The sequence below is a fragment of the Phycodurus eques genome, chromosome 4 (genome assembly GCF_024500275.1).
Source record: "Phycodurus eques isolate BA_2022a chromosome 4, UOR_Pequ_1.1, whole genome shotgun sequence".
Lineage (NCBI taxonomy): Eukaryota > Metazoa > Chordata > Actinopteri > Syngnathiformes > Syngnathidae > Phycodurus > Phycodurus eques.
In genome coordinates, this window is record NC_084528.1 from 5,957,863 (window position 1) to 5,984,629 (window position 26,767).

The following is a 26,767-nucleotide window of genomic DNA, read 5'->3' on the forward strand; positions in this document are numbered from 1 at the left end:
ATGTTATTCCATTACTGACAATTTGCAACACAAATGTTTCCCCAATATGTCTGTTCCATAAAATAAATAATCCGTTTGTTATAGTCCTATTAACCATCTGGTTTTACAAAAATATATATAGCCATATCCCTCTCTTCCCAAAGACAGTTTGTGAATTTTGAACTGACTAATATTTAAACTAATCGTTTAAAACCATAAATATATTAAAATTTATGATCTCAAAACACTAATAGCATTTCAAACGCTTACAAACATCTTCAAACGTTGCTGCACCCTTAAAAATACAGTACAGTGAACAGCCTACAGCTACAGCATTCGGATACACACAAAAAAAAAAACAGTGCCTGTACATACAGCCCCTCAGCAATTCTGTAGTGGTGGAGTCCAATGTGAAAACATTTGACTGCAGAGCAAAGCGGAGGAGTTACATTGATGGCGCACACGCTCATGAGGTGGCCCGTGTTGGTGTGAAACGGCGCTGCTTGGCCGAGGATGCATAGAATGGCTTCCGTTTCTGTGTTTACTGACCCAAAACTGCAGGATCCAGTGATCCACGCAGTGACAACACGAGCTGGCGCTTGTAGATATGTTTTCACGATGTTCCACGGCACTTTTGTTACAGATGCCACTGGTTTTGTTGCCGTGATTAGTCATAGTCTGGTGAAACTATCATAAACCAAAGCAGCTGCAGCAGACATTGACCCTCTCTTATCTAGCCTTTCCCACTGACTGTCAATCACAAATCTAACCTGGCTGCTGTTTCATTTGTGATTGGATGAGTCAGTCGGGGGCAGGGAGCAGAGCAAGTGACCGTGTATGTAGGGGGGAACCATAGAGATATATAAACCAATAGAGGGAACCTCGGCTGGATGAGTGCATGCAGACCTAGCCGCCATCTTGAACTGGGAATCCCCAGTCATTTCTTCCATTCACTTGTATTGAGGTAAGTTAGTTTGGCTCCAGTAAATTTATCATAACTCATTCTATACTGATTTTGACACGGATCAGTTTGCTACAAACATCAGACGTGCAGGTGTTAAACTGCTGTTTTATGTCAGTTAGTCCCCTAATCCCCTAAATTGTTGTCATAATGTGAATGTTAATAGAGCTTGTGTGTTTATCCCCCCTCTGCATCTTGTTGCACCAGGAGTGAAAGTGGTAACCAGACAGATGACCTATATAGTTTTCACTATGTTGTTCAAGTCGGCTCACGTGTATGTGTACATGCATGTGGTAGGTGGAAAGTACCTACTTAAAGCTGTCAAAACTAAACACTAAGGCACACCACAGTTAAACACATAATTAAAGAGCAAGTAAATCTCAGTATGAATAATACACTGTAACTGATGAGAATCAGAAAAATTATTTAAAAGTATAAATGTATGAATGGAAAGAAAGTCATGGGTGCGCATTGTAAATGGGTAGAAGACTTTTCTTGATTTTTGGGGTCAACTTTGGGGGTGTACGCATTATAATCGAGAGCATATTATACACAAGAAATTAACGTAGTAGTGAACAGCCAAAGCATGCAAGCAGCGAAACAATAGGCTTCGTTTGCACAGGCTATGAAATCTGTTATCTATACTGGGTCTTTCTTTTTAAATTGATACCTCAAATGGATCCAAATAAGTTCACCCTTACACTCGTGTTGTATGGCAATGATATTAGGAGAACGTGTCCTTTTTTTTAATAATGTAAATGTTTCCAATAGAAAAAAAAAAACAGGAGTAATTTTATTTGTCCTACAGGGATCAAAATGGTATGTATGGCATGCATTTTTATTTTCAAGCTTTCCTAGTTACAGTATAATGCTTGATTTATATATATATATGTACACACACACACATACATACATATATACACACACATATATATAAAACCCCAATTCCAATGAAGTTGGGACGTTGTGTTAAACAAATAAAAACAGAATACAATGATTTGCATATCATATTCAACCTATATCTAATTGAATACACTACAAAGACAAGATATTTAATGTTCAAACTGATAAACTTTGTTTTTAGCAAATAATAATTAACTTAGAATTTAAAGGCTGCAACACGTTCCAAAAAAGCTGGAACAAGGTCATCTTTACCACTGTGTTATATTACCTTTTCTTTTAACAGCATTCAATAAACGTTTGGGAACTGAGGACACCAATTGTTGAAGCTTTGAAGGTGGAATTCTTTCCCATTCTTTCTCGATGTACAGCTTCAGCTGTACTGAAGTCTGGGGTCTCCGTTGTCGTATTTTATGCTTCATAATGCACCACACATTTTCAATGGGAGACAGGTCTGGACTGCAGGACTCCAGTCTAGTAACCACACTCTTTTACTACGAAGCCACGCTGTCGTAACATGTGCAGAATGTGGTTTGGCATTGTCTTGCTGAAATAAGCATGGGCGTCCATGAAAAACACGTTGGATGTTCTCCAAAACCTGTATGTACCTTTCAGCATTAATGGTGCCTTCACAGATGTGTAAGTTACCCATGCCATTAGCACTAACACAGCCCCAATACCATCACAGATGCTGCCTTTTGAACTTTGCGTCCAGAACAGTCTGGATTGGTTCTTTTCCTCTTTGGCCCGGAGGACACAATTTCCAAAAACAATTTGAAATGTGGACTCGTCGGACCACAGAACACTTTTCCACTTTGCATCAGTCCACTTTAGATGAGCTCAGGCCCAGAGAAGCCAGCGGGGTTTCTGGGTGTTGTTGATAAATGGCTTTTGCTTTGCATAGTCGAGTTTCAAGTTGCACTTACGGATGTAGCGCTGAACTGCACGTATATACATATATATGTATATCTATGTAAACATACATATACATTATACCATTTTCCTCTTGATAATACTCCATAAATTCTCAATTGTGGCTTGACCCGAGGAACCCGACAGTTGGAGCCCATCTCCCGGATGCGTCGGAATGTGGTGGTTGTTGAAACTGTGACTCCCGCCTCATTCCACTCTTTCTGGATCTCTGCTAGATTCTTGAATCTTCTCTGTTTGATAAGCTGCTATAACGCACACTTATCTCTTTTATTGGTGCATCTTCTCCTGCCACATTTTGTCCTTCCACTCGACTTTCCATTGATATGCTTGGACACAGCACTTTGTGAACAGCCAGCCTCCTTAGCTATTAACTTTTGTGGCTTACCCATCCTATGGAGGGTATTAATGATGGTCTTCTGGCCAGTTGTCAAATCTGCAGTCTTGCCCATATTGAACCCAACTGAAGCAATTTAATGACACTTGGGGAAAGCTGTGCAGGTGCTTTGAGTTGAGCAGATTAGTCTATGGCCTGCAAAATTTGGGCTGATTTCTTCACAGTATTACATTTTTTTGCATTCCTGATTTCGTGGTGTTTATGAGCTGGAAACCCAAACTATGTAAAAATAAACAAATATATGGAATTATGGAAATAAACTTTTCCATGATATTGTAATTTTTTGGAAAGTGTCTGGACGTACGCACGCACACACACACACACACACACACACACACACACACACACACACACACACACAGTGGGCACGGAAATTATATTGCAGCCATTTGCTAAAACCATTACTTTTCCCCCCTCATTAATGTAAACATAGCACCCCATATTAACAAAAAAACTGAATTGTTGAAATCTTTGTAGATTTATTAAAAAAAAGAAAAACTGAAATATCCCACAGCCATAAGTATTCAGACCCTTTGCTATGACACTCATATTTAACTCTGGTCCTGTCCATTTCTTCTGATCATCCTTGAGATGGTTCTACACCTTCAATGGAGTCCTGCTGTGTTTGATTATACTGATTGGACTTGATTAGGAAAGCCAAACACCTGTTTATATAAGACCTTACAGCTCACAGTGCATGTCAGAGGAAATGAGAATCATGAGGGCAAAGGAACTGCCTGAAGAGCTCAGAAAAAGAATTGTGTGAAGGCACTTTCTGGCCAAGGTTACAAAAAAGATTCTGCTGCACTTAAGGTTCCAAAGAGCAGTGGCCTCCACAATCCTTAAATGTAAGACGTTTGGGACGACAAGAACCCTTCCTAAAGCTGGCCACCTGGCCAAACTGAGCAATCGGGGGAGAAGAGCCTTGTTGAGAGTAAAGAAGAACCCAAAGATGCAGGGGGAGATGGGAGAAAGTTCTAGAAAGTCAACCATCACTGCAGCCCTCCATCAGTTGGGGCTTTATGGAAGAGTGGCCCGACGGAAGCCTCTCTTCAGTGCAAGACATGAAAGCCTGCATGGAGTTTGCTAAAAAACACCTGACTGACTCCAAGATGGTGGGAAATAAGATTCTCTGGTCTGATGAGACCAAAATCGAACTTTTTGGCCTTAATTCTAAGCGGATGTGTGGAGAAAACCAGGCACTGCTCATCACCTGTCCAATACAGTCCCCAAAGTGAAGCATGGTGGTGGCAGCATCATGCTGTGGGGGTGTTTTTCAGCTGCAGGGACAGGACGACTGGTTGTAATCAAAGGAAAGATGAATGTGGGCAAGTACAGGGATATCCTGGATGAAAACATTCTCCAGAGTGCTCAGGATCTCAGACTGGGCCGAAGGTTCACCTTCCAACAAGAACAAGCACACAGCTAAAATAATGGCGTGGCTTCAGAATAGCTCCGTGACTGTTTTTGAATGGCCCTGCCAGAGCCTTGACTTAAACCCAATTGAGCATATCTGGAGAGATCTAAAAATGGCTGTCCACCAATGTTCACCATCCAACCTGACTGAACTGGAGAGGATCTGCAAGGAGGAATGGCAGAGGATCCCCAAATCCAGGTGCGAAAAACAAAGGTTCTCAATACTTATGGCTGTGTGGTATTTCAGTTTTTCTTTTTTAAAAAATCTGCTAAAATTTCAACAATTCAGTTTTTTTCTGTCAATATGGGGTGCTGTGTGTACATTGAGGAAAAAATGAACAAATGATTTCAGCAAATGGCTGCACTATAACAAAGAGTTAAAAATTGAAGGGGTCTGAATACCTTCCGTATCCACCTATATGTATATATATATATATAGGTGGCTTCAAATGAAAGGTGCTCTGTCCTGAGTTGTTTAACACATCTAGATATAAATGCCATGAAATAAAAGCTGCAATTCTGAACTTTTGTCTTATATTCATCTTTTGTTCCGAAACCCAAATGTCTTCAGAATACAACAAAAAAAAAGGAATTGACCTTGACGTTCCAATACTTTTGGAGGGGACTGTATTTGCATTGTTGGGCAAAGGGTTCCATAATTGTAAGCTGACGGGAGTCAGGAGATGTCCCACTGTGTTTTTTGTTCCCAGCTGAAGAAATTGGTTGGCAGGGTTGTGTTTAAAATGAATTTTGTCACTTTGAGGTTTTCAGTTGTGTGGTCTTTGCTGCGACTTACACATTTGACATACCAGTTCGTTGGTGTTAGCGGGGTGGCTGCGTTCATCTGGCTTGAATTCAAAATATTCCCACATCATCGCGGTAGGATTAGGCTTTGGAACAAATTCTATTAACTCCATTAACTGTACAGCTACCAGTTCAACGTCAGAAAATCTTAGCTTCGTATACCCGAGCGCCTGCATTGACAAACGCACGCGCGCCTGTTAATTCCAAGTCTTTTTTAAGCTCTCCACAGGTGGCCCTTGGCTCTTGGACAACTCTTCTGATTCTTGCTTGCACTCTGTCATAAATCTTGCGATGGCCACCCGATCGAGGCAAATTTATGGTGGTATGATTGGCGTTGCACTTACGTATTATGGCCCCAACACTGCTCACTGGAGCGTTTAGAAACTTAGATATGTACCTGTAATCAATGCCATCGTTATGTTTTGCGACAAGTAGTTTGCGATGGACTTGAGACAGCTCTCTGCTCTTACCCATTGAGATGTGTCTTGACTCACACCTTGGCAATGAGACCTTTTTGTAGGCCATCAATTAGGACTGAATCAGCTGATATTCATTTGCACTGACAAGGGGCTGGATTGCTGCTTGATTATTGATAGATTTTAGGTGTTGTCTTGGCTTTCCATGCCATTTTGCATCTCCCTTTCTTCACGTGTTCAATACTTTTTCGCTGTGTCATTTCACATTTTTACACACAACTTAATTTCTTTGTATGTATGGATTACTTGGGTTGTTAATAGCACCTTTGGAAGTATAGTTCCTGAGAAAAAATGGTGACGCGTAAAATACTTATTTCAACCGCTCTGTGTGTGTGTGTATGGATATATATACAGGAAGCCCTCGAGTTACGACGCACTCGACCTATGACGTTTCGACTTTACGACGCCCGTGCCTCGTCCGCCATTTTGTCCCAGCACCATAGTGTTTCTGCTTAGCTAGTGCATAATGCTTGTATGTGTTTGTGCGGCGGGAGTATCTTTGCCTTTTTCGCCCTCCTTTTTTCACACTCTCAGCAGTAATGGTAAATACAGCATCTTTTTTTTTATTTTAATGTATTTTAGTTTCTTTTACGAAGTGTTAACCGTTCCTGCTACGGTCACCTGACCGTGGTCGGGAGACGCAGGGGTTAACTCCCTTCTCTCGTTGCACAGCTGAGCTGGGTGGCGGCAACAATAAAGGCACAAAGCACCGATTTGCTGCTTTAATGGCTTTGTTAGCTCCTCTGCACATTCAACGTCAACGGGTCCTCTGCTAATCGTTACTCTTTGCCAGTCGCCGTCACTACACTTGCTACTGTACACACTCGCACCGGCGCGCACTCCTTCCTCCTTCACAATCCCGTCGGATGAAGCCTGCGCAGTCCCGTCTCACTCACACATCGACACACTGAGCTTGCTGTCACAATCACGTAGGACAATACCCGTAACAGAAGGATTTCACCGTAAATTTCGACTTTAAAAGTGAAATCAGACTTACGCGGAAATTCGTCTTACGTTGCCTGCGTAGGAACGGAACTCGTTCTTAAATCGAGGACTTCCTGTGCTGTGAAAAAGTATTGGCCACCTTCAACTCATAGTTTTGCATAGTTTCCCCACTTTCATGTTTAAGATCATCAAACAAATGTATTATTATTAGAAATTCAGTGCTTTAGGTTTTTTTTTGAGTGAGCTGATGCCAAAAGTCTCAAAAGAAATGAACTGAATGGAAAGGTGGGACCTTCGTGGGACTCTTGGTTCAAGATGGTGGCCACTCTGCACGCTCCTTCAATTCACTCTCTCATGCCAAACACAAGTGTGTTATATAAGCTATCTATAGGGGAAACTTACACTTTCTACCGCAGGTGTTTTGTCGAGCAGGCAAGTTTCATCTATTTTGGGGGCACAGAAAATTGATACTAGGCGAATAAGTGTTTTTCTGTCGAATAAAAGGGGGTAGGCTAAAAACGAGAATAGGTGAATTTGCAAATGCCAAACTGTGAATATGTGAGGGTCAATGTTGTTCATTACCTGCCGATGTTACGGAAGCAGTTGAGTCTGGCCTCTGTGTTCTTTCCGGGCCGAGGGGAGTAGAAGCCTCGCTTGCCAGGCTGGTAAAAGAGAGGAGCGTTGTCATCCCCATCGTCTGGGTCATCTAGCTCCATGTCCACCACACTACGTGTTGAACCATGCCGCTTCCGGTTCTCCTGTTGCTATGTAATAAACAAGAGAAGAACATATTAATGGACAGAAAAGGGCAATTTTATGTCCAAAGCACAAAAACAACAGAAAAAACATTTCAGTTTCACAATATCATATCACTTTGTTATCTGATTAAAATTAAGTGACAGTAACAGAAAGGAAAACAATATATTTTACTTGTGCTTTTTCTGGTGCCTCCAAAAGACCCAGGTCCAATATACTGTCAGCGCCATTTTCCCTGGGTAAGACAAGAGTTCGTTAGTCCCATTAGATAGTGTTTGTTGTAAAGAGGGATTCAGTTGAACCTGAATATCACAGTTATTAAGAGTTATCGAGGTATTTTGAACAAAAAAAAAGAAAATGGTCCACTGCAGTAAAAATGGAGAGTTGGTTGCTAAATTCATCATAAATACATTGTGTAAGAGGAGAAAACATTCTAACCTTCCATGTGCAATAAGCAGCTCCATCGCCTCTTCTACTCTGGCTCTGAGAGAATCCTCACTAGCCAGCAGCAGCAGCAGTTGTGCAGGGGACAGTTCCAGCAACATGCCTGTGATTTTACTGGCAAAAGCCTGAAGATAAAAAAACAAGTCTTAGTTTAGACTGGGAAGAATTTTATACAGTACAAGATGAACGCATGCAAAACAACGCAAACACCCTCCAGTTGTTTGAAAAAGGCATGGCTCATTTCTTTTTATTTTTCCCATAAAGTCAATTTTAAATAGAAATGTGCAGTCATAATCGACCCTAACCCTTTTATGATCCTGTAGACAATATGTGCAATTAAAATTCTAGGACAAAACAAGTTCAAATAAGGTCAGCAATGGTTTAGGTTATTATTTTGATTTTCTTTCTTGTTAAATATACAGACTGTCCGCTACATTAAGTACATAAGCAGATCTAATGAGATCCAATACTAAAGCTGTATCAACAATTGTGCCTTTACAAACCATCTTACTATACAGAGAGATATTGATTGAAAACTATTAATTGTGGTCGTAATTTCCAATGGTGGGCAAGTGTAATTAGCAACACGACAAGATTTCTAAAAATGTCAAAATCCTGAGTCTGGATGGAATGGCCACTTCAACCTGAGTACAAGGCACCAATAATTTTGAGAATCGGAAGATGCGCTCCAAAGATATTGTGTCTTTTATGTCTAAAAAAATCTGCCTTTTGGGGACTGTTCTGTGCAATATTGCCTGTAGAAAATCTTGTCATAAAATGCCTGCAAATTAGAGTAAAACAATATAAATTAATTATTTCTCCACATAGCTCCTTGACCTTTTTGTTTCATCTGCCACTCAGGGAAGCCCTTCTCCGCCACCAATAAGCTCATACGGGCCGTATTTACGAGGGCTTCTCAGGGTTCGTGCTGCCTGTTCGCCACCTCACCAATGGCTAATTCAAACAGCTGTGACGAAGCGAATATTGCCCACGTTCCCCATGCTGGTGAATCAAAATTGCCTGTGTCAAAATTCAAAAGCCCTTCCTGATAAAAGTTAAAGTGAGCACGCTCATTCTGCTGTGTGTGAACTGTGTTAATGGTCTAGATTTTCCTCTGCTTCGTAAAAGGCTTCAATCCTCCATCCAGCCGCTGCTCGCTAAGCAGTCAGGCTCACGGGCTTTCCCAGCTGCGGGGAGGAGTGCATCGGGGAAGAAAAAACCCGATGCCGCTTGGCACTGAATTGAAGCATGCAGATTCATTACCGCGACGTATGTTTTAAGTGTCGATGGTCAATGTGTCCTGCAATTAGTTCTTGCAGCTAGCTAGCTGCCTTCATCAATGCATGAGAGCCAATCCCATTTTGGTTGTCATGCCGAGTGGTGGTGGCGCTGGCTCAAACCAGGGCGTAGCTAGCTGGGGGCCCAAGGCAAACTCGACAATTTAGACCACTCTGTCCTACTTTTGAAATCTTTTACAATAATCGGACAGCTAAAGTTAGCCTACTAATATCTACCAAAGATTAAGAATATTGCTTATCTTCAATTAAAAAAGTCAGAATTTGAGAAAATTCTATATAAAGTCCTTAAGATCCTTCTTGAGGATTATCAAATAGGTGAATCATCTCAACACTTACTTTAATTTATAGGAACATTTAACATTTAATATAGTTTAGCATTTTAACCGCGTTTATACGCACATCTTGGTGATGAAAAGTGTCAGTTGCGTCACCCTCCACTTCATCTCTACACTTGCCTGACATTGACAGCAGTGCTACTGCTCCTGTCAAGCGTGTCATTATACAACATTAAATTTTTCCAAGGTATGAAGTTAAAATAAAATAATATTCTACTGTGATGGAAGGTTTTTCTTTTTACAATTCAATTGTAAATTAAAGATTTGTTGTTCATATTAATTGATTATAACTTTTAGGCTTTTTTCTTGGCTAACTACACACGTGTGGCTTGGGATTTTTATACTGTTTAGCCAAATTGGCTAAGAAGTTTCATGACCCAGTGCTGGGTTCTCCAAGTTGACGCGTCACGATGACAGACGTTTAAACGGCTTCTCTTGTCCTAAAAACGCCACTTAAATAGCACAAAGGGAACATTATTCGTGAGAATAGCAGAGTGGGAAGTAGAATAGGTTGTGTACTTTAGTCAATTGTTTTGACCTACATTTATTTATGGAAGATTTTAGTCATGTTGGAAGTGTTCATTCCCTGTTTTTTTTTGTTTTTTTAAAGAAAATTAAAATAGCGGCCACTTGTTACGTTTCTACTGCAATTATGGGAGCTGTTGTTTTTACTATTTTAAAATATAAAATGTGAAGGAAAAAATAATTGCACAAAAAAAATTTTTGTTTCTCCTTTATCATCAAAAGAGATGCCTGCATTGGCCATATGCACTGAATAAATTTAACATATGCTTTATACAGTTCTTCTAAAGAAGACTATACTATTTATGTCAGATTTTGGAAGAACATTCTCGATAATTTTATAGTGTAATTGTAAAAAAATGTTCTTTATGTATTCAAACAAATCCAACTAATTCGATCTAATCTGTTTTTTTTAACCTGCCCTGCTCAGCTGCATGGCCTTGTAGAATGGTGGATCTGTTTTCCTTTTGTCCTGGAACTGTTTTACTATGCAACAAGAGTTTGAAATACTCCCTCTGCTTATTTAAAATGTTTTAAATGATTCTGATGTTGATTGAAAATGCAGCTGGACAGGCAGAGGGACAGAGTGGACAAGGGCAATAGGGGTGGGGGCAGGCCCCAGGAGTCAAGCCAGAAGAAATGTGAATACCCACCACCCACCCTATTACTATGGTTACCATTTCCCCGACTGGCAAACATTATCCCTGTACCGTGATCGTGTGTGGCGGGGTGTAGTGTTAACTGTTAATGGATGAGGTTACTCATTACTGACCGGTTGCATTGTATGAACACGTGGGTAAAGTCTTTCCCCCAAAGCTTGTCTGTGGGCAGGCAGGGGGTCAGGCTCATCATTGGGGTTGCCCTCTGATGACGGCCTGAATGGCCTGGTGTCTATGGATAATTGTCTCCTAGAGTCTCTGTAACAAAAAGATATGCAACATGTCTTTAAATGACAGAATGGTGGCTTGTTCTTAAAGAGGCATGTGAAGTTAGAGTTCACCTGTCCCGGTCTCTCCTGGAGCCGGCTCGGAGACCTCCACTTCTCCTCTCCCTTTCCCGATCTCGGTTTCTCAAACGCTGCATTAGATCTAAACAAACAAGAAAAACAGTTTACTTTAAAGTTCATTTTAAATCTCAAATTAACTGCTCAGTATGCAAGAATGAACTCAAGTTGCAAAATACAGTGTAGTTTTTTTGTAATTTCATACTTGAATTGTAATCGTGATGACACGTACTGCTGGCCTGCATGCCCTTGCTGACACTTTGGACACAGTCCAAATTGGGCAGCTTGTCGTTGGAGAGGAGTGCCAGCGCAATTGCTGTGTAGAAGCTGCGGGCCACACCACTACCTTCGCCCGGCTCATCTTTGAAGGTGACCTTTACCCGGTGTACAGCCATTGGTGTGGTTGTGCACCTCCTGCCAAAGTGAGTGTTTAGCTGACGCATAGTCTGTTGTATTAGCTGGTCTCTATCCCGATCAACTTCCAAGGCCAAGTCCCGGGATTGCAGGTTCCTTAGCTTCTCCATTTCTCTGCGGAACTTGGACTCCTTTACCTCAAAGCCACCAAGCTCAGTGAGAATCTAGAAAAATAAACAAATAAAAAAATTAATAAATCATGATTAAGCCTTAAATGTAAATTTTGTTAAAAATTTTGAGGCATCACCAAGGGTTCCAAAAGTTAAAATGAAATGAACTGTATAATTTTTAGTTAAAAAAGGAGATATGTACCGATCCAGGCTCAGCCCCAACATCCTCCATGAAGACACGACCAAAGAGTTCGAGTGACAGACGCCAGCGTCCAAGCAGCATGTCATGTGAAATCATCATTCCCATGAAGCTACAATGAGGTCTGCACACAGTGAGGCACCAGGGAGTATCAATGTATAGTCTGTTACCATATTATCACTACATTAAACGATACCAAGTTGAATAGCTAAAGTTATGCTCAAAGTGTTAGCATTTCACAGACTATTTTAAACAGTAGCATGTCATAGGTGCAAGTACAAGTTTTATAGTTTGAGTATTTTGCATCTAATGTATTAAATCAGCATGAAAAAATGGCGAATGCTACCTGAATGATGGAAGAGGAGGTCCATCACTTTCAGTAAGGCCAATCTCAGCGAGCAGGCTGCTCTTCAACTGAGCAGCAAGGTCATGGGGTGAAGGGCCAGCTTTTGAGGATTCCAGCTCCTGGTCTGCTAGTGACTGGTTCTCAGAAGCCCGCTGGGCAGTCTCCATACTCATCACATTCTTTAGGTTGGCTGAGTAAGACATCTTAGTGGGCAGGATCTGAAGGTGAGTTGAATTCAATGTAGACTTATGTCGTGTGATGACAGTGTGGTGGTGAAAGTATGGAAATGTGAAAATGGAACAAAGTAAGCAAGCATAAGCTGTGTTCCAATATCAGTTTGAATGACAAAGCAACATAACATACAAAATAGACGTAACTGTATGTTGCTTTTCTTGCCATTATTTCAAATGCTTTGCTTGAGCAGTGGAAATAAGCAATCCTAATAGTTTTTACAGAATTCTGTATATAAAAGTAGGGCAATGAAAAATATATTATTTAGATATTAGAACACAGCTGCCCACCTGTTTTTCATGTGAAGAGGGGTGGTATACCTGAGAAGGGGAGGGTAGAGAGGAGCCCAAGTTTACCTCCAGGCAGTTTCTGTCCACGGTTGCCTCAGCCAGGCCTTTGGTTGCCATGGAAGAGGAGTACAAGCCTTGAGAGGGTCGCCCAAACAGATCCTCCTTCCTTGCATTAGGCTGAAAAGGGTAGTAGATAAATAAGCCTCATCTTGCTACAAATGAATACACCAGACATGGTACTTCTCTCACCTGAGACTCTTTTATTCACTGATACACCAACAGTATGACAGTCCCCTCCAAAAGTATTGTAACGGCAAGCTCAATTCCTTTGTTTTTGTTTCCTTGTGTGTTTTGGACATACTTGGCAAATAAAGATGATTCTGATTCTGAAGACATTGTGGTTTCAGATCAAAAGATGCATGAGACAAAGTTCAAAATTCCAGGTTTTATTTCATGGTATTTAAATCTAGATGTGTTAAACAACTCAGGACAGAGCACCTTTTGTTTGAAGCCACCCACTTTTCAAGTGAGCAAAAGTATTGGAACAGACATTAACTTAAAGTGAATAACATTTAATATTTGGTGGCATAACCTTCACTTGCAATAACTGCATCGAACCTGCGACCCATTGACTTCACCAGACCGTTGCATTTTTCATTTGAAATTATTTTCCAGGCCTTTACTGCAGCCTCTTTCAGTTCTTGTTTGTTTCTGGTGGTTTCTCCCTTCAGTCTTCTGCTGAAATACATGCTCTATTGAGTTAAGGTCCGGTGATTGACTTGGTCAGTCTTAGACCTTCCACTTTCCCCCCCGATGAAGTCCTTTGTTGGGCTGGCAGTGTGTTTTGGGTCTTTTTGCATGATGAAGCTTTTCCTGATTAGTTTGGATTCATTTGTGTGTAAATTGCCAGACAAAATGGTTTTGTAGATGTCAGAATTCATTCTGCTGCTACCATCATGAGTTACATCTTCAATAAAGACTAGCGAGCCCGTTCGAGAAGCAGCCATGCAAGCCCAAGCCGTGACATTATCTCCACCATGCTTCACAGATGAGTTTGTGTGTTTTGGATAATAAACTGAGCCTTTCTTTCTCCATACTTTGGCCTTTCCATCACTTTGGTAGAGGTTAATCTTGGTCTCATCAGTCCAGAAAACATTGTTCAAAAACTTCTGTGGCTCATCTCCTTATTTACAAAATCCAATCTGGCCTTCCGATTCTTTTTGCTGATGAGTGGTTTGCATCTTGTGGTATGGCATGCATCTTTCTTCTCTCAAAGTCTTCGAACAGTGGATTGTGATACCTTCACCCCTGCCCTGTGGAAGTTGGCAGTGATGTCAATGACTGTTGTCTTTGGGTGTTTCTTTACAGCTCTCACAATGTTTTTGTCATCAACTGCTTTTGATAGCCTTGGCCAACCTGTTCGATGTCTGTTGCTCAGTACACAAGTAGTTTATTTTTCAGGACATTCCAAATTGTTGTATTGGCTCTGCCCAATGTTTGTGCAATAGCTCTGATCGATTTTCCCTCTTCTCTCAGCTTCAAAATGGTTTGCTTTTCTCCAATAGACTGCTCTCTGGTCTTCATATTTGCCAAACAGCAAATGCTGTTTTCACTGGTGAAACCCAAAGCCAAACAAGCACTGTGTCATGTTTAAGCAATCAATCTAAAAGGCAACACCTGAGCAATTAGAAACACCCATCAGTTACGTTCTAATACTTCTGCTAAATTGAAAAGTGGGTAGGTTCAAACAAAAGGTGCTCTGTCCTGAGTTGTTTGACATCTAGATGTAAATACCATGAAATGAAAGCTGGAATTCTGAAGTTTTGTCTCAGATTCATCTTTTCATCTGAAACTCAAATGTCTTCAGTATACAACAAAAATAACGCTTGTCATTCCAATACTTTTGGAGGGGATTGTATATGGTGAAGGGTTAGTGATTAAGGTAAAACAGTGACTTAAAACATGACAAAGGATCCTTGCAAACCAGATAAGTTAAAAAAAACAAAAACAAAACTACTTGAAACAGTGTTTCTTTCATAAAAGGTACATTTAATATAATTGTATTATTTTATATTTAAAATGTTTACCTAAAGGGGGGAAAAAACATTCTGAATGGAGGTGGGCTACTGAGCTTTCATTTCTGACTTTACTGCTTCTAGGGCTAAGCCCATGCAGATTTACTAAGCAACAATTCTTGCCTGCAAGAGGTGAGGTTGGTCTGCCAATGGAATGGCCTCAGCCAAGGGAACGTCAAACGGGTTCGGTGGGATACATCCCAAGAAGGTCATGGAATCCGAGCGACGGAAGAAAGGATGATTCTGACCCGTTTCAGCAGGAGCAGCATCTTCATCTTTGTCCTGTAAATTTGAACCTGGAGTAAGACAAAGCCATTGTTAGGCAATGAAAATATCCCAGGGTTTTGAAAATTATTTTTGCTTTACTTTGATTGGTGTCCTCATCATTTTCATGTTCAGAGTCCTCATTGTCCAAACCCAATTCCAAAATCTCTCGATTCCTACAGAAAGACATGAATATGGACAGCAAACATGTTATAGTTAGGTAACAAGACCTTATGAAACAGCATAAGACAGATCTCCGGGGTCACCAACATGGTGCCCGCAGACACCGGGTAGCCCCCAAGGACTACATAAGTAGCCAGCGGGCCTTTTCTAAAAATAGTTCATTAGTGAAGGGCCATTGTGATTATCTAGGACTGTTGTAGAAGTGATCATGTGAAAATGGCAGTGGCAGAGATTCATAGAAATAAAGTGTTGCATACTGATATTGATCAGTTTCCTAATTATTCTGGGAAATCAATAACATGATCACATAAATGAATATCATTATTAAAGATAATTTGAGCAAGTTTGTTATTTCAGAAGTGTATATCAAACTGGTGCTGAAGAAGTAGCTCTCAGTTTCCAAAAGGTTGGTGCCCCCTGGTAACAAACAATTTTGCATGTTACAACTAAACTCAAATGCTGGCAATTTCGGACCCTTCTTAATATCGGCCTAGATTCAAAATCAAACTAGGTGACTCATGATATTCCCAGTTACCTTTTTCTGTCAATCTGTGGGGCCTCTAGAGTGGTCTGCTGGTTCATGGCCTTAATCCAGTAGATAAGTGCCTGGAAAACATATGCCACGTGTTTCAGCGAGCAGACATCCAGCACAGGAAGCACATCTGAGTGCTCATCATTGTGGGAGCGCATGAGTGACAAGGCATAGTTCAGGAAGTCACCGCGTGCAGACATGCCCTGGCGAGCTGTCAGCAGAGTGGCCGCTCTCCTGAAACAAAATGAGTGAGATCATCCTTACTAAATCACAACCAATTGTGCAAAAGAATATTAAGGCTAACTACTAGTGAGAGATTTCTACTTATTTATTTTTACCTGCGGCCTTCTAGGGTGCGGAGGTTGGCCTCCTCCCGAGCAGTCATGCGTTCCCGCCGAGCTGAATGCTGAGAGGCATGCAGGGGGTGACTGGGGTGACCCGGGTCTCCAGCAGATGACAAAGATGAGCCATATCTCAACTGTGCCTCAGTGGAATCCATGATGGACACCATCCAATTCCAGGTAGGAATCAACTTTTCCTCAACATAGTTCTGATTCAACACATGGAGAACATTTATCTTGTTTAATATAGAGCAGAAAAAAAATACACTCAAATATAGAAAACGAAAACATTCAGAGTCAGTGATGAAGCCAAGAGGCACTACAGGCTGAAGCTGGAGGGACACTACAACACAGCTGACTCCAGACACACATGGCAAGGCCTCCATCACATCATAGACCTCCGACAGAGGAGCAACATCATCACGACCAACAGCAACAACGGCACACTGCCAGATGAACTGAACGAGTTCTACGCAGACTTTGACGCACTCAACACTGACCGATGCAGAGATTGTACCAACAGAGGCAGCACAAAGCCCCCCGCTCTTACTGTGTCATCACCCGAAGTGTGCAAAGATCTGTCGAGGCAGCAGGCCCTGATAACATCCCCGACCCAGACTGAAGGTCTGCTCTTCAGAGCTGTCAGACGTGTTTACAGACATCTTTAACTTGTCACTTGTTCACTCATCTGTGGCAACCTGTTTCAAACAGCCAGGCTGGATATGTAAATAACAGCCTGGCCTTTCCATTACTCTTGGTTTGCAACTTCTGGTATAGCTTCAGTACTTTTGTTCATGCTTTACACTGCTGCCATCAGAAGATTGTTGCTGATGTCACATTTGTGACAGCAGAGCGGAGTATGTGGGTTGCAGCGATGAAAAATTTGCCATATCTTCTCCTGCTGGGTGATTTTGCTGCAGCCGTTTACTCGTTTGATGGATTGGATGATTGATTTTCGAAGAAGCAAGACATTAACAATTGAAACATTCATTCACTTGATATCAGAAGCCTCAGTAGCGTGTGGAAGAACCAGACACAGCCACAACAGCCTGCACCTTTTCCTCATTCTGGTTAGGGGCTGTCCCAATCCGGTCTTTGAGATCAGAAATTGGTCTGGTGGCAGCAGAAAAAAAAAACAAGGATCGGACTAGATCTAAAATCTCAGATTTTACCACTCTTAATTATACAAGCAGTCCATTCTACGCTCTTCTCCAGCACTTCTACCCAGCAGAGCCCACATTCACAACAGATTGCTACGGTGATAATATAGTAGCAAGGAGTAAGAGTGAATATTGCTTGCTTGAATTCGTATATTGACACTCCAGTTCACTGTAAAACAAAAGAATTACACCTATTGAATGTTCAAATACATCAAACTTCGTTTCTTCTTTTTTGTTCAGAAAAATTGTTAGCTCAACACTAACATACAATGAATGAAAAACACCACTGACAAGCTAAGAGAAATTAGCATTGAACATGCGACACATATCGCTCAAAATAATGAATATTGGTACACAAACGCTGTATAAACATACAAACAGGCAATATAACAATACTCACTGGCATATATTCTTCAAACTGTGAAAAACTAGTTATAATAGTCGATCATGACTACTTCTACTTTCTTTGTTACTGCAAATGTGTATCCCATTGCATGCACCACACTGCCTGCAGGTGAAGACGGGCACAGCAGTTACTTTATGTAACCCATTGGTTAGTAATAAATGGGTCAGTTTTTCCTTATACCTACTGTTGCTGATTATTGTTCTCCGTTTGAGTAATATCACTTCATCAATTCTTTTCTAACATTCCATACTACGAAATAAGTGAATTATTGCTGAAATCTGATCGGACCAATATCGGTATTAGCCAAAACTCAAGGCTGCAATATCGGTATCAGATCGGAAGTGAAAATGTTGCATACGGACATCCCTAATGCTGGTTACACACTGGTGTTGGATGGAATCCCATTCTACAACCACCATGTGTCACAAGTCAGCCAATGTGGTTGTGACGCGAACAGCAAGGCCAAGCTGATCCCAAAAGCGTTCAGTGAGGTTTAGGTCAAGACATTCCATCCTCTCCACTCCCAAATTGTAACGGTAGTCTCTGATAAACTTCGTTGCATCATCTTGGGGAATAGGGTTGGATCCCAGACTGTGGAGATATGGGATTGCCACTGGTTGCAGACTCTCATTTGGACAGCTCTCTGCATTGAAATTGCCTCCAATGATGACAAGACTCATAATTCCAGTGAGGGTGATGCCGCCTCACATGGTTACAGTGCCTCGACTAAATGTTACTCTATCACTGCAGCAATCAGCATTGTGTTCTCTGTCTTTTCCATACTTTGACCTTTCCATCCAAATCTAGACTCATCGCTGAATATAACATTTCTCAGGTATCATAAACTCAAAACAAGAGTCAATGGCAACAGCACAATAAGTTGTTTGTCATTGGCCGAGAATATTTGGCAAATTTTTCATGAGGGTCATCCCACAAATGCATGTTCCTTACAAGGGTGGTACCATTTAAAACGGAAATAAACTGGCTTTCTGACAGCATAAGATTTATAACCAAGAAATATTGTTAGAAAAAGAAAGCATCTATCAAAGATACATTTCCTTATTTTCTTGTGCTAATGTATGTAAAAACTTAAATGTTAATCTCTTCTCATTTTCATCTTTTGACGTCAAATCCAAATGTTCGTCTACATCAGAAAGGAATTGGCCTTATTATATACCAATACTTTTGGGGGAGAGTGTACATAAATATTTCCAGAATTGGTGGGATTGCTATAGCTCACCTGCAGGTTGACCGCATCCTGATAGGTGAGCTTCACAGAGGCAGGGTATTGCGAGTAGACAAGGTGGTTGTACTTGGGAATCAAACTCATGAGATCAGAGATTTGTCTAATGACAATGCTGTAGGCCCGGGCTAGGCTACTGGCAGATGTCAGATAGCTGCTGGAGTTGCTGGCCTCCAAAGCGGCTGCCGCTGCAGCCGCACTGGAGCTGATTGCACTTGAGCGACGCAGGTTGGTTGGGTCGATATATATGAGTCCGGTGGAGCTCGCTGTAATAAGAGGTGCCCATATTAAGATACATTATGTGTCTGTTACTCACACTTAACTACAGTCACTTAAGAATGTATTCATGCAAAAAGGCCAAAAACTACATCCACTTACCAGCTGATGTTGAGGAGTTGGGGGGGGCACTTCCAGTAGCCCTTTGGCTGGGGGTGTTTCTAACAGCCCACTGCATGGATCGAGGAGCCTGAGCTGCACTGTTGGCATGGGAAGCATTAGTTGTCCTCTCCAGGGGCTCGTCAAACAGAAACGTCTCTTGGTCAACATCATCGCTCTGACTGCTGCTGCTGTCTGAGTCACTGGAGTCATTGGACTGGGAGTCGTCCTCTGAAAAGAAGGCAGGGACACTGCTGGCACCTTTAATAAAAAGAAAGAAAATACAGACAGGAAGTTAATGGCATGAGTATTCATCTACATTTAATATCTGTCCATCCATCCATCCATTTCCTGCTGCTTTTCTGACGTTGGGTCGTGGGGGCAGTGGCTTTAGCACGGAAGCCCAGACTTCGCTCTCCCCAGCCACTTCATCCAGCTCTTCCGGGGGCAACTCGAGGCGTTCCCAGGTTAGTTGGGAGACATAGTCTCTCCAGCGTGTCCTGAGTCGTCCCGGGGTCTCCTCCCAGTGGGAAGAGCCCGGAACACCTCACCAGGGAGGGGTCCAGGAGGCATCGAATCAGATAACCGAGCCACCTCATCTGGCTCCTCTCAATGTGAATGAGCAGCGGCTCTACTCTCAGCCCCTACCAGACCGAGCTTCTCACCCTCTCTCTAAGGGAGAGCCTGGACACCCTGCGGCAGAAACTGATTTCGTCTGCTTGTGTCTGGAATCTTGTTCTTTCGGTCACGAACCACAACTCTTGACCATAGGTGAGGGTAGGAAAGTAGATCGACCGGAAAATTGAGAGTGTCGCCTTTTGGCTTAGCTCCTTCGTCACAACAGACCAATACAAAGTCCCCATCACTGGAGACGCAACACAGATACTTGAACTCCTCCACTCATCCCCGACCTGGAGAGGGCACTCCATCCTTTTCCGACTGAGGACAATGGTCTCAGAATTGGGGGTGCAGATTTTCCTCCCAACCACTTCACACTCTGCTGCGAACCTCTCCAGTGAGAGTTGGAGATCAGAGCTTGATGAAGCCAATAGAACCACATCATCTGCAAAAGGCAGAGATGCAATACTGGGGCCACGAAACCAGACCCCCTTTGCAACGAGAAATTCTGTCCATAAAAGTTCTGAATAGAATCGGTGACAAAGGGCAGCCTTGGCGGAGTTTAGGGTTGGGCATCGTTTGAATTTCAGCGATTCCAGTTCCTTATTTCGATTCCGGTTCCAAACAATTCTTGATTCCGAATTTTTTCATTTTCTTAGCAGCCCGCAGCATAGACTAAAATGAACATTTGACTCGAGGTTCTTTATAAAGTATCAACTAAAAGGCAATGTGTGTGGAACTAACCCAATTGACTTAATATTCATTAATTAATGTTTCAGCTAAAAGTTAAATATAGCAAGGGTTGGCCTGCCAAGGGTTTAGAGCTGGTCCACTGTTCCACGGCCAGGATGAAAATGACCCTGCTCCTCCTGAATCTGAGATTCGACTTCCAGAAGTACCCTCCTCTACAGCACCCGTGAATAGACCTTATCAGGGAGGCTGAGGAGTGTGAACCCCCTGTTATTTGGAACACACCCTCCGGTTCCCCTTCTTAAAAAGGGGAACCACCACCCCAACCCAGAGGCAGTGTCCCCGATGTCCACGTTGGCAGAGGCTTGTCAACTAGGACAGCCCCACAACATAGAGAGCCTTCAGGAACTCCGGGCAAATCTCATCCACCCCCAGGGCCTTGCCACCAAGGAGCTTTTTAACCACCTTGGTGACCTCAACCACACAGATAGGAGAGCCCGCCTCAAGAGATCCCAGACTGTGCTTCCTCATGGGAAGGCGTGTCGGTGGAATTGAAAAGCTCTTCGAGGTATTCTCCCCACTAACTCACAACGTCCCGAGTCAAGGTCAGCAGCGCCCCATCCCCACAATACAGTGTTGATGGTGCACTGCTTCCTTCTCCTGAGATGCCAGATGCTGGACCAGGATTTTGTCGAAAGCGTCCAGAAGTCATTCTCCGTGGCCTCCCCAAACTCCTCCCACGGCCGGGTTTTTGCCTCAGCGACCACCAAAGCTGCTTTCCGCTTGGCCAGTTGGTAGCCATCAGCTGCCTCAGGAGTCCCACAGGGCAAAAAGGCCCGATAGGACTCCTTCAGCTTGACGGCAATTCCTGACCGCTGGTACTTGATATTTGTATTTCAGTAATTTTTCAACAGTATACCATTATGACTTTAGTTATCATGGTCATATAGTATTGGTGTGACGTGTGTGTATTGGCAATCGGTGGATACATAGGTTTATTTTACCTTCTGTCATCTAATGTAGAGCATTTAATTGTTCTGCCACTCACTATATGTGGCTGGCATAGATAGTATGTACAAAGTTACATTTGTAGTTAATAAATATAAACCCCGATTCCAATGAAATCGGGACGTTATATAATGTAGTGATGTCCTGATCACATAATTCAATTGAATATAGGTTGAAAAGGATTAGCAAATCATTGTATTCTGTTTTTATTTACATTCTACTCAACATCCCAACTTCATTGGAATTTGAGTTTCTAATTTTCTGACCTGGGAATCATTGTAATAGAGTCATTTAGGTGATAAGCAGTATTAGTAAAACAAACGACCAACATTAAAAATAGTAAACGCCTGCGTGCATTTTAAAAATTCACTCTTGTCCTGTCATCTGTGTATGCACTGAAGGTTGGGCATCAAAAATCGAGAACTGATTGGAACCGGTGGACTAACGTTCCGGTTCTCCTGGAATCGTTCAAAATTGAAAATTTTGGTTCCCAGTTACGCTGCCTAGTCCGCCGACCCTGAAGAAGTGGCGAAACCCAACGAAGAAGAACGCCGGCGGTGGCGAACAAAAGTGTGTCTTAACTTTGTTAAAATGAATGACCAATCGCCTCAGTGCAACACTTGGAATTAGATTATATTGTGCAAAGGAGGCCTTCAGGATGTGTAGCGTCTGACAGGCTCCCACCCCCTCCGAGTCCCAGCCTACATCGCACGGAACTTACAACGCTCAATTAGGTGAGTGAAACAATAAAAAACGTATATGCCAACACTGAGACGGCTAACAAAGTAAACGGTTGGTTGCACTTTTGCACTGATGGTTTTTAGCGTTTATTTTAGTCTTTAAACCAACGTTAAGAGCCGATGACTGAAAAAAAAGTTTAACATTAAGCTAAAACTCCACCGTAACAACTTTACATCACAATTGGGAACAAAATTCACATAAACGCCTCACAGTATCACAAACGTTGCGCCTCATCGATGGGTAAGAAAAGGAATCAACGTTTTATAACATTTGGTTCCACCCATTAAAAAATAAATAAATAAAAATAAATAAATCACCGGTGCCGTGTGAAGTTACTTTTTGTGCCAAAATGCTGAGTTCCGGTGCGTACCCTTCAAAATAGAAGGCTAAAAGCTTAAAACAGGAAGTCAAGTTAAAACTTGCAAATATAAACCATTTGACGCGATAAAACAGTCCCAAATAATGATTTTAACAATGCTCTAGTTGTCTTTTAGCTGAAACATTAATTAATAAAGATTAAGTCAATTGGGTTAGTTCCAAACACTTTGCCTTTTAGTTCATAGGTTTGAGATGGATACTAGTTATAAAGAACCCCGTGTCAAATGTTCATTTTAGTCTATGTTGCGGGCAGCTAAGAAAATGGATGTTCATAATTTGGACACCCTTTCTTAAACCATGCAAACTTTTTTGACCCAGACCCACTAAAAGAATCGAGAAACGTTTGGAACCGGAATCGGGATTGGAATCGATCAAATTCAAACAATGCCCAACCCTAACTGAAGAGGAGCTCATACCAAAAAGGAGAAAATGCAAAGACACCCTACTGCTTGTAATTGAAATACATTGGGTATATTGAGTCAGGGGTCATTTGTGCGCTGTTTCATGAGGTCTCCAGAACATCTAACAACCCTAAATGCTGAAAAGAGCCAGTGACTTTGTGAGGACAAAATTGGTCTGCAGTAAAAGGAGAAAATACAGTGCAGTGCAGCAGGACACATTTATAATTAGCACAGAGTTAGAGTCTTGAAAGATGTATGACCAGTTATTTAAAAAAAAACAAAGAAAAATGCTGGAAAGTGTTGAAAGAAGAATGGCTATTTCGGTTTAGTTAAGGTAAATACAACCCAACCTGCTTCAGAGCCAGCTGTGGCTGCTGTGACAACACTCCTACGGCCACTAGCATTATCCTGATTGCTGTGGTTACTTTCACTGTCGCTCTCAGTTTCAGCCGCTGCGAGAAGATCAAGCTCCATGTCACTCCCTAAGAACGATAACCACAGATGAGGAAATACTTTAGCTCTGTTTGGGGCAGGGTTTTAGCTTCAAGTGTCAAAAAAAAAAAAAACCTCAGTGTCGCACCATCTTCATCATGCTCATCATGTTGCCCTTCTGCCTCAGCATTTTCTTCTCCCTGTTCTTCTTGATCATCATGATGGTCTTCCTCACCTGCTACTCCCTCAACAACTTCAACCTGAGAGATGAGCACAGCATAACATTGTGCTCCAAATTATTACGCATATATTGCATGATTTAAATAAATTTGAATTAACATTTTAGTATTTGTTGTTCTGGGCAGGTTTTTGCATAATTGTTTTTCAAGTATTTGACAGGTATCTACGGAAGCGTATTGCTGCCACACCAGAAAAAAAAAAGAATTTCAGTACCATGTTTCACCTGATACGATTCACGTTTTAAAACAAATTTCACATTAAAACATGATCAATTTCACCTTTTAACGTGATACTGGGTGTCACATTATAACATGATAAATTTCAAGTTCCGTGATAAATTCCACGTTATATAACGTGATACTTTCACTTTCGGCAAAACAAAGCCAAACAATTCTTTCCGGTTTAGGTCACTGCCGGAGCCATATGAAGGTATGTGTGTCATCGTTTAAGTGTCTAATAAGAGTTATTAGGACTGTAACTACGCTGCTCATATATAATATTGTTTAAAAAACTAAAATTTAAAAAAAGGCAGCGTTTAAAAACATTTAAGAAGACATGAAAATAGGTAGATACGACATACCCCTATGGCAACGCTAAGCTAGTAGGGTCAAAGTCGTAAACGCATTCCATGTGTATGAATGGCAAACAGAAAACCAGGATGTGTGCACATTAAGCTGCATATGGCTGCACACAACGCTGTACAATCACAAAAAGGGTATTGGGACAACAGGGAATAACCTTTCACAGTTAAAAAACAGGCTTTTGTCTTCAAATGTTTTGTATTGATACACATGCTTTGTGTTGACAAAAAATTAAACATGAAAATAAGTTGCGAAATGAGCAAGTTACAATTTAATTTCAATGTCCATGAATGATCTCCTGATTGGAACTCCGCCCCTGCCAACATGGCTGCCACCTAGCCACAAAAGAGGAGAATGAGCGACGATGTCAATGACTGGACGCTCCCCCCACCCCCAAGTCTCGTTTCGATCAGGTTTGTCACTTGTATATTAGCGCTCTGAATTGTTAACACTATTTCTCAAAGCTTTTCCTTGTGGAAACCTCACAGTGCTTAATTTTTAGCCATTAGTATTTCACTGTTTAAAACAGGGACTCTGAAACTTTTGGAGTCCATGGACTCCTTACAGTGGAGACATTTTTTCCAAGGACACTCATAATTCTAACACAAATTAAACAAATCTTTGAGGAAAAAACTAGTCTAACCAGTAAAAAAAAATAATATAAACAACAATAAATTGCTGCTTCCCTTTGGTTTATTGCAAAGCAATAAAAGTATATAAGGACAATCTTTATATATAATGAAAATAATTAATTTGATCTGATTCCCTTACAAGCAACAGCAGGAATATAGGAGAATTCCCCTGCACTGTCCAGTATGCAGGTTATTATTCCAAAGTCGCACTGGTTGAATTTTTCTTAAAAGCATGGAGTAGTCCAATGGCTTGCAAAATGAAAGAAAACATTTTTGGTTTTATATAATCTTTAGACAATTAAAGGAATAAGTGGTTTTGTTCAGTCCTTCACAACCTATTTGTTTTAAACTGTTGAGCAAATTAATTTGGAACATTGCATTTTGAGTTCATTTTGGGGGTGGGGGGGATACTGCTGTCATCATTGTGTTTATATTCAATAAAATCCCCATAATTATGGATTGCTAATATAATTGGTGATTAAAAAAATATAATTCACTATTAATTGCATTAACTTTTTAGGAAAAGGAACACTCGTAAAATCATTGGGAACATTGTAAATCCAACACGGAGGGAAGAAACAACTCTCCAGAGACTATCATTCAAAGTAAAACATTCAAACCGTTCTGAGTCCTGAGGACTGAATGAGGAGTGAAAAATAATTGCATGCTCTGTTAACTGTGGCCATGTTTAAAAACTCCCACCTCTTCCACATCTGCTGAAACAATGTCATCCTGTTCCTCATCTCTGCTTCTGACAGGCTGAGACTGGTTGCTGTGCCGGGGTTGGGGATTCCTAATGATATAGGAAGCAGTAGTCTGATTGGAGCTGAAAAAAATGGAAAATAAAATAAAATAAGATAATTTTGTGGTATTATCATAATTTGTAGGTCACAGATAAAAAGAGGAAACATTGGTGGAAAAAATAAAATAAAAATCAACACACTTGCTAGATTGATCGGGTGAAGGTCTTGGAGGAAGTGGTTCAACAGAGAAGAGCTCCTCACTGCCCTGGACGGCATCAATACTTGTACTAGCCAAAGTAAATGGAGCTGTAGGTCTTGCGATGCCCATTCGCACAGGAACGATTAGCGACTCTGCCACATTACAGAGCTCCTCTACAGCGTAGGGTAAAAGAGCTTGGAAAACACGACGGCATTTGCCTATGGGTTGGGGGATGAAGTTGCTGTAAGGAAGAAAGAATTGGGACTCGGAAAAATCAGACTGACAATTCATTAACAAGCTTAACTAAAACTACCTATATAATAAGGTAAAAAACCTTGTGGTTTTTTTCCCCCTTCACTTGTATGTGAAGTCTTACTTTTTCTTCTTGGATGAGGCCATCTCCACACTGAGGATTACAAATACTCTGGATACAGAGCGTAGAAATCTCCTCGTGACGTTGACTGCCTCCTCTCTTCGGCCAGGAGTGTACTTGTTCTGCAGCTCCTTCACCAGTGTACCAAGTAAAGTGTCTATGAACTGACAGAGGGATAAGACAATGAATAACAGCGGTTTATCAGTTGAATGACCTCTTAGTAAGGCTGCACGATATTGGAGAAAAATTAAATTGCGATATATATATATATATATATATATTTTTTTTTAAATTTATTTATAAACCTACCTAATTTGTTTGGACAGCTTATAGTGGAAAATAAATTTGGACAGCTTTTCAGTGGAAAATAAATTATGCAAAACAGTCATTTGTATA

General features: G+C 41.3%; 1 protein-coding gene across 1 annotated transcript in view; it reads right to left on the reverse strand.

The window, feature by feature from the left end:
• ubr5 (ubiquitin protein ligase E3 component n-recognin 5) overlaps positions 1 to 26,767 on the reverse strand; it is a 133,009-nt gene that overhangs the window by 3,719 nt on the left and 102,523 nt on the right. Inside the window, 20 exon segments of the mRNA XM_061673734.1 lie at positions 7,391 to 7,572; positions 7,739 to 7,799; positions 8,003 to 8,133; positions 10,936 to 11,080; positions 11,164 to 11,251; positions 11,399 to 11,744; positions 11,893 to 12,013; positions 12,236 to 12,453; positions 12,787 to 12,933; positions 14,955 to 15,127; positions 15,198 to 15,271; positions 15,814 to 16,044; positions 16,149 to 16,360; positions 18,958 to 19,226; positions 19,339 to 19,596; positions 23,522 to 23,653; positions 23,752 to 23,863; positions 25,759 to 25,882; positions 26,000 to 26,239; positions 26,375 to 26,535. Of these exon segments, the coding sequence (XP_061529718.1) occupies positions 7,391 to 7,572; positions 7,739 to 7,799; positions 8,003 to 8,133; positions 10,936 to 11,080; positions 11,164 to 11,251; positions 11,399 to 11,744; positions 11,893 to 12,013; positions 12,236 to 12,453; positions 12,787 to 12,933; positions 14,955 to 15,127; positions 15,198 to 15,271; positions 15,814 to 16,044; positions 16,149 to 16,360; positions 18,958 to 19,226; positions 19,339 to 19,596; positions 23,522 to 23,653; positions 23,752 to 23,863; positions 25,759 to 25,882; positions 26,000 to 26,239; positions 26,375 to 26,535 (3,425 nt within the window).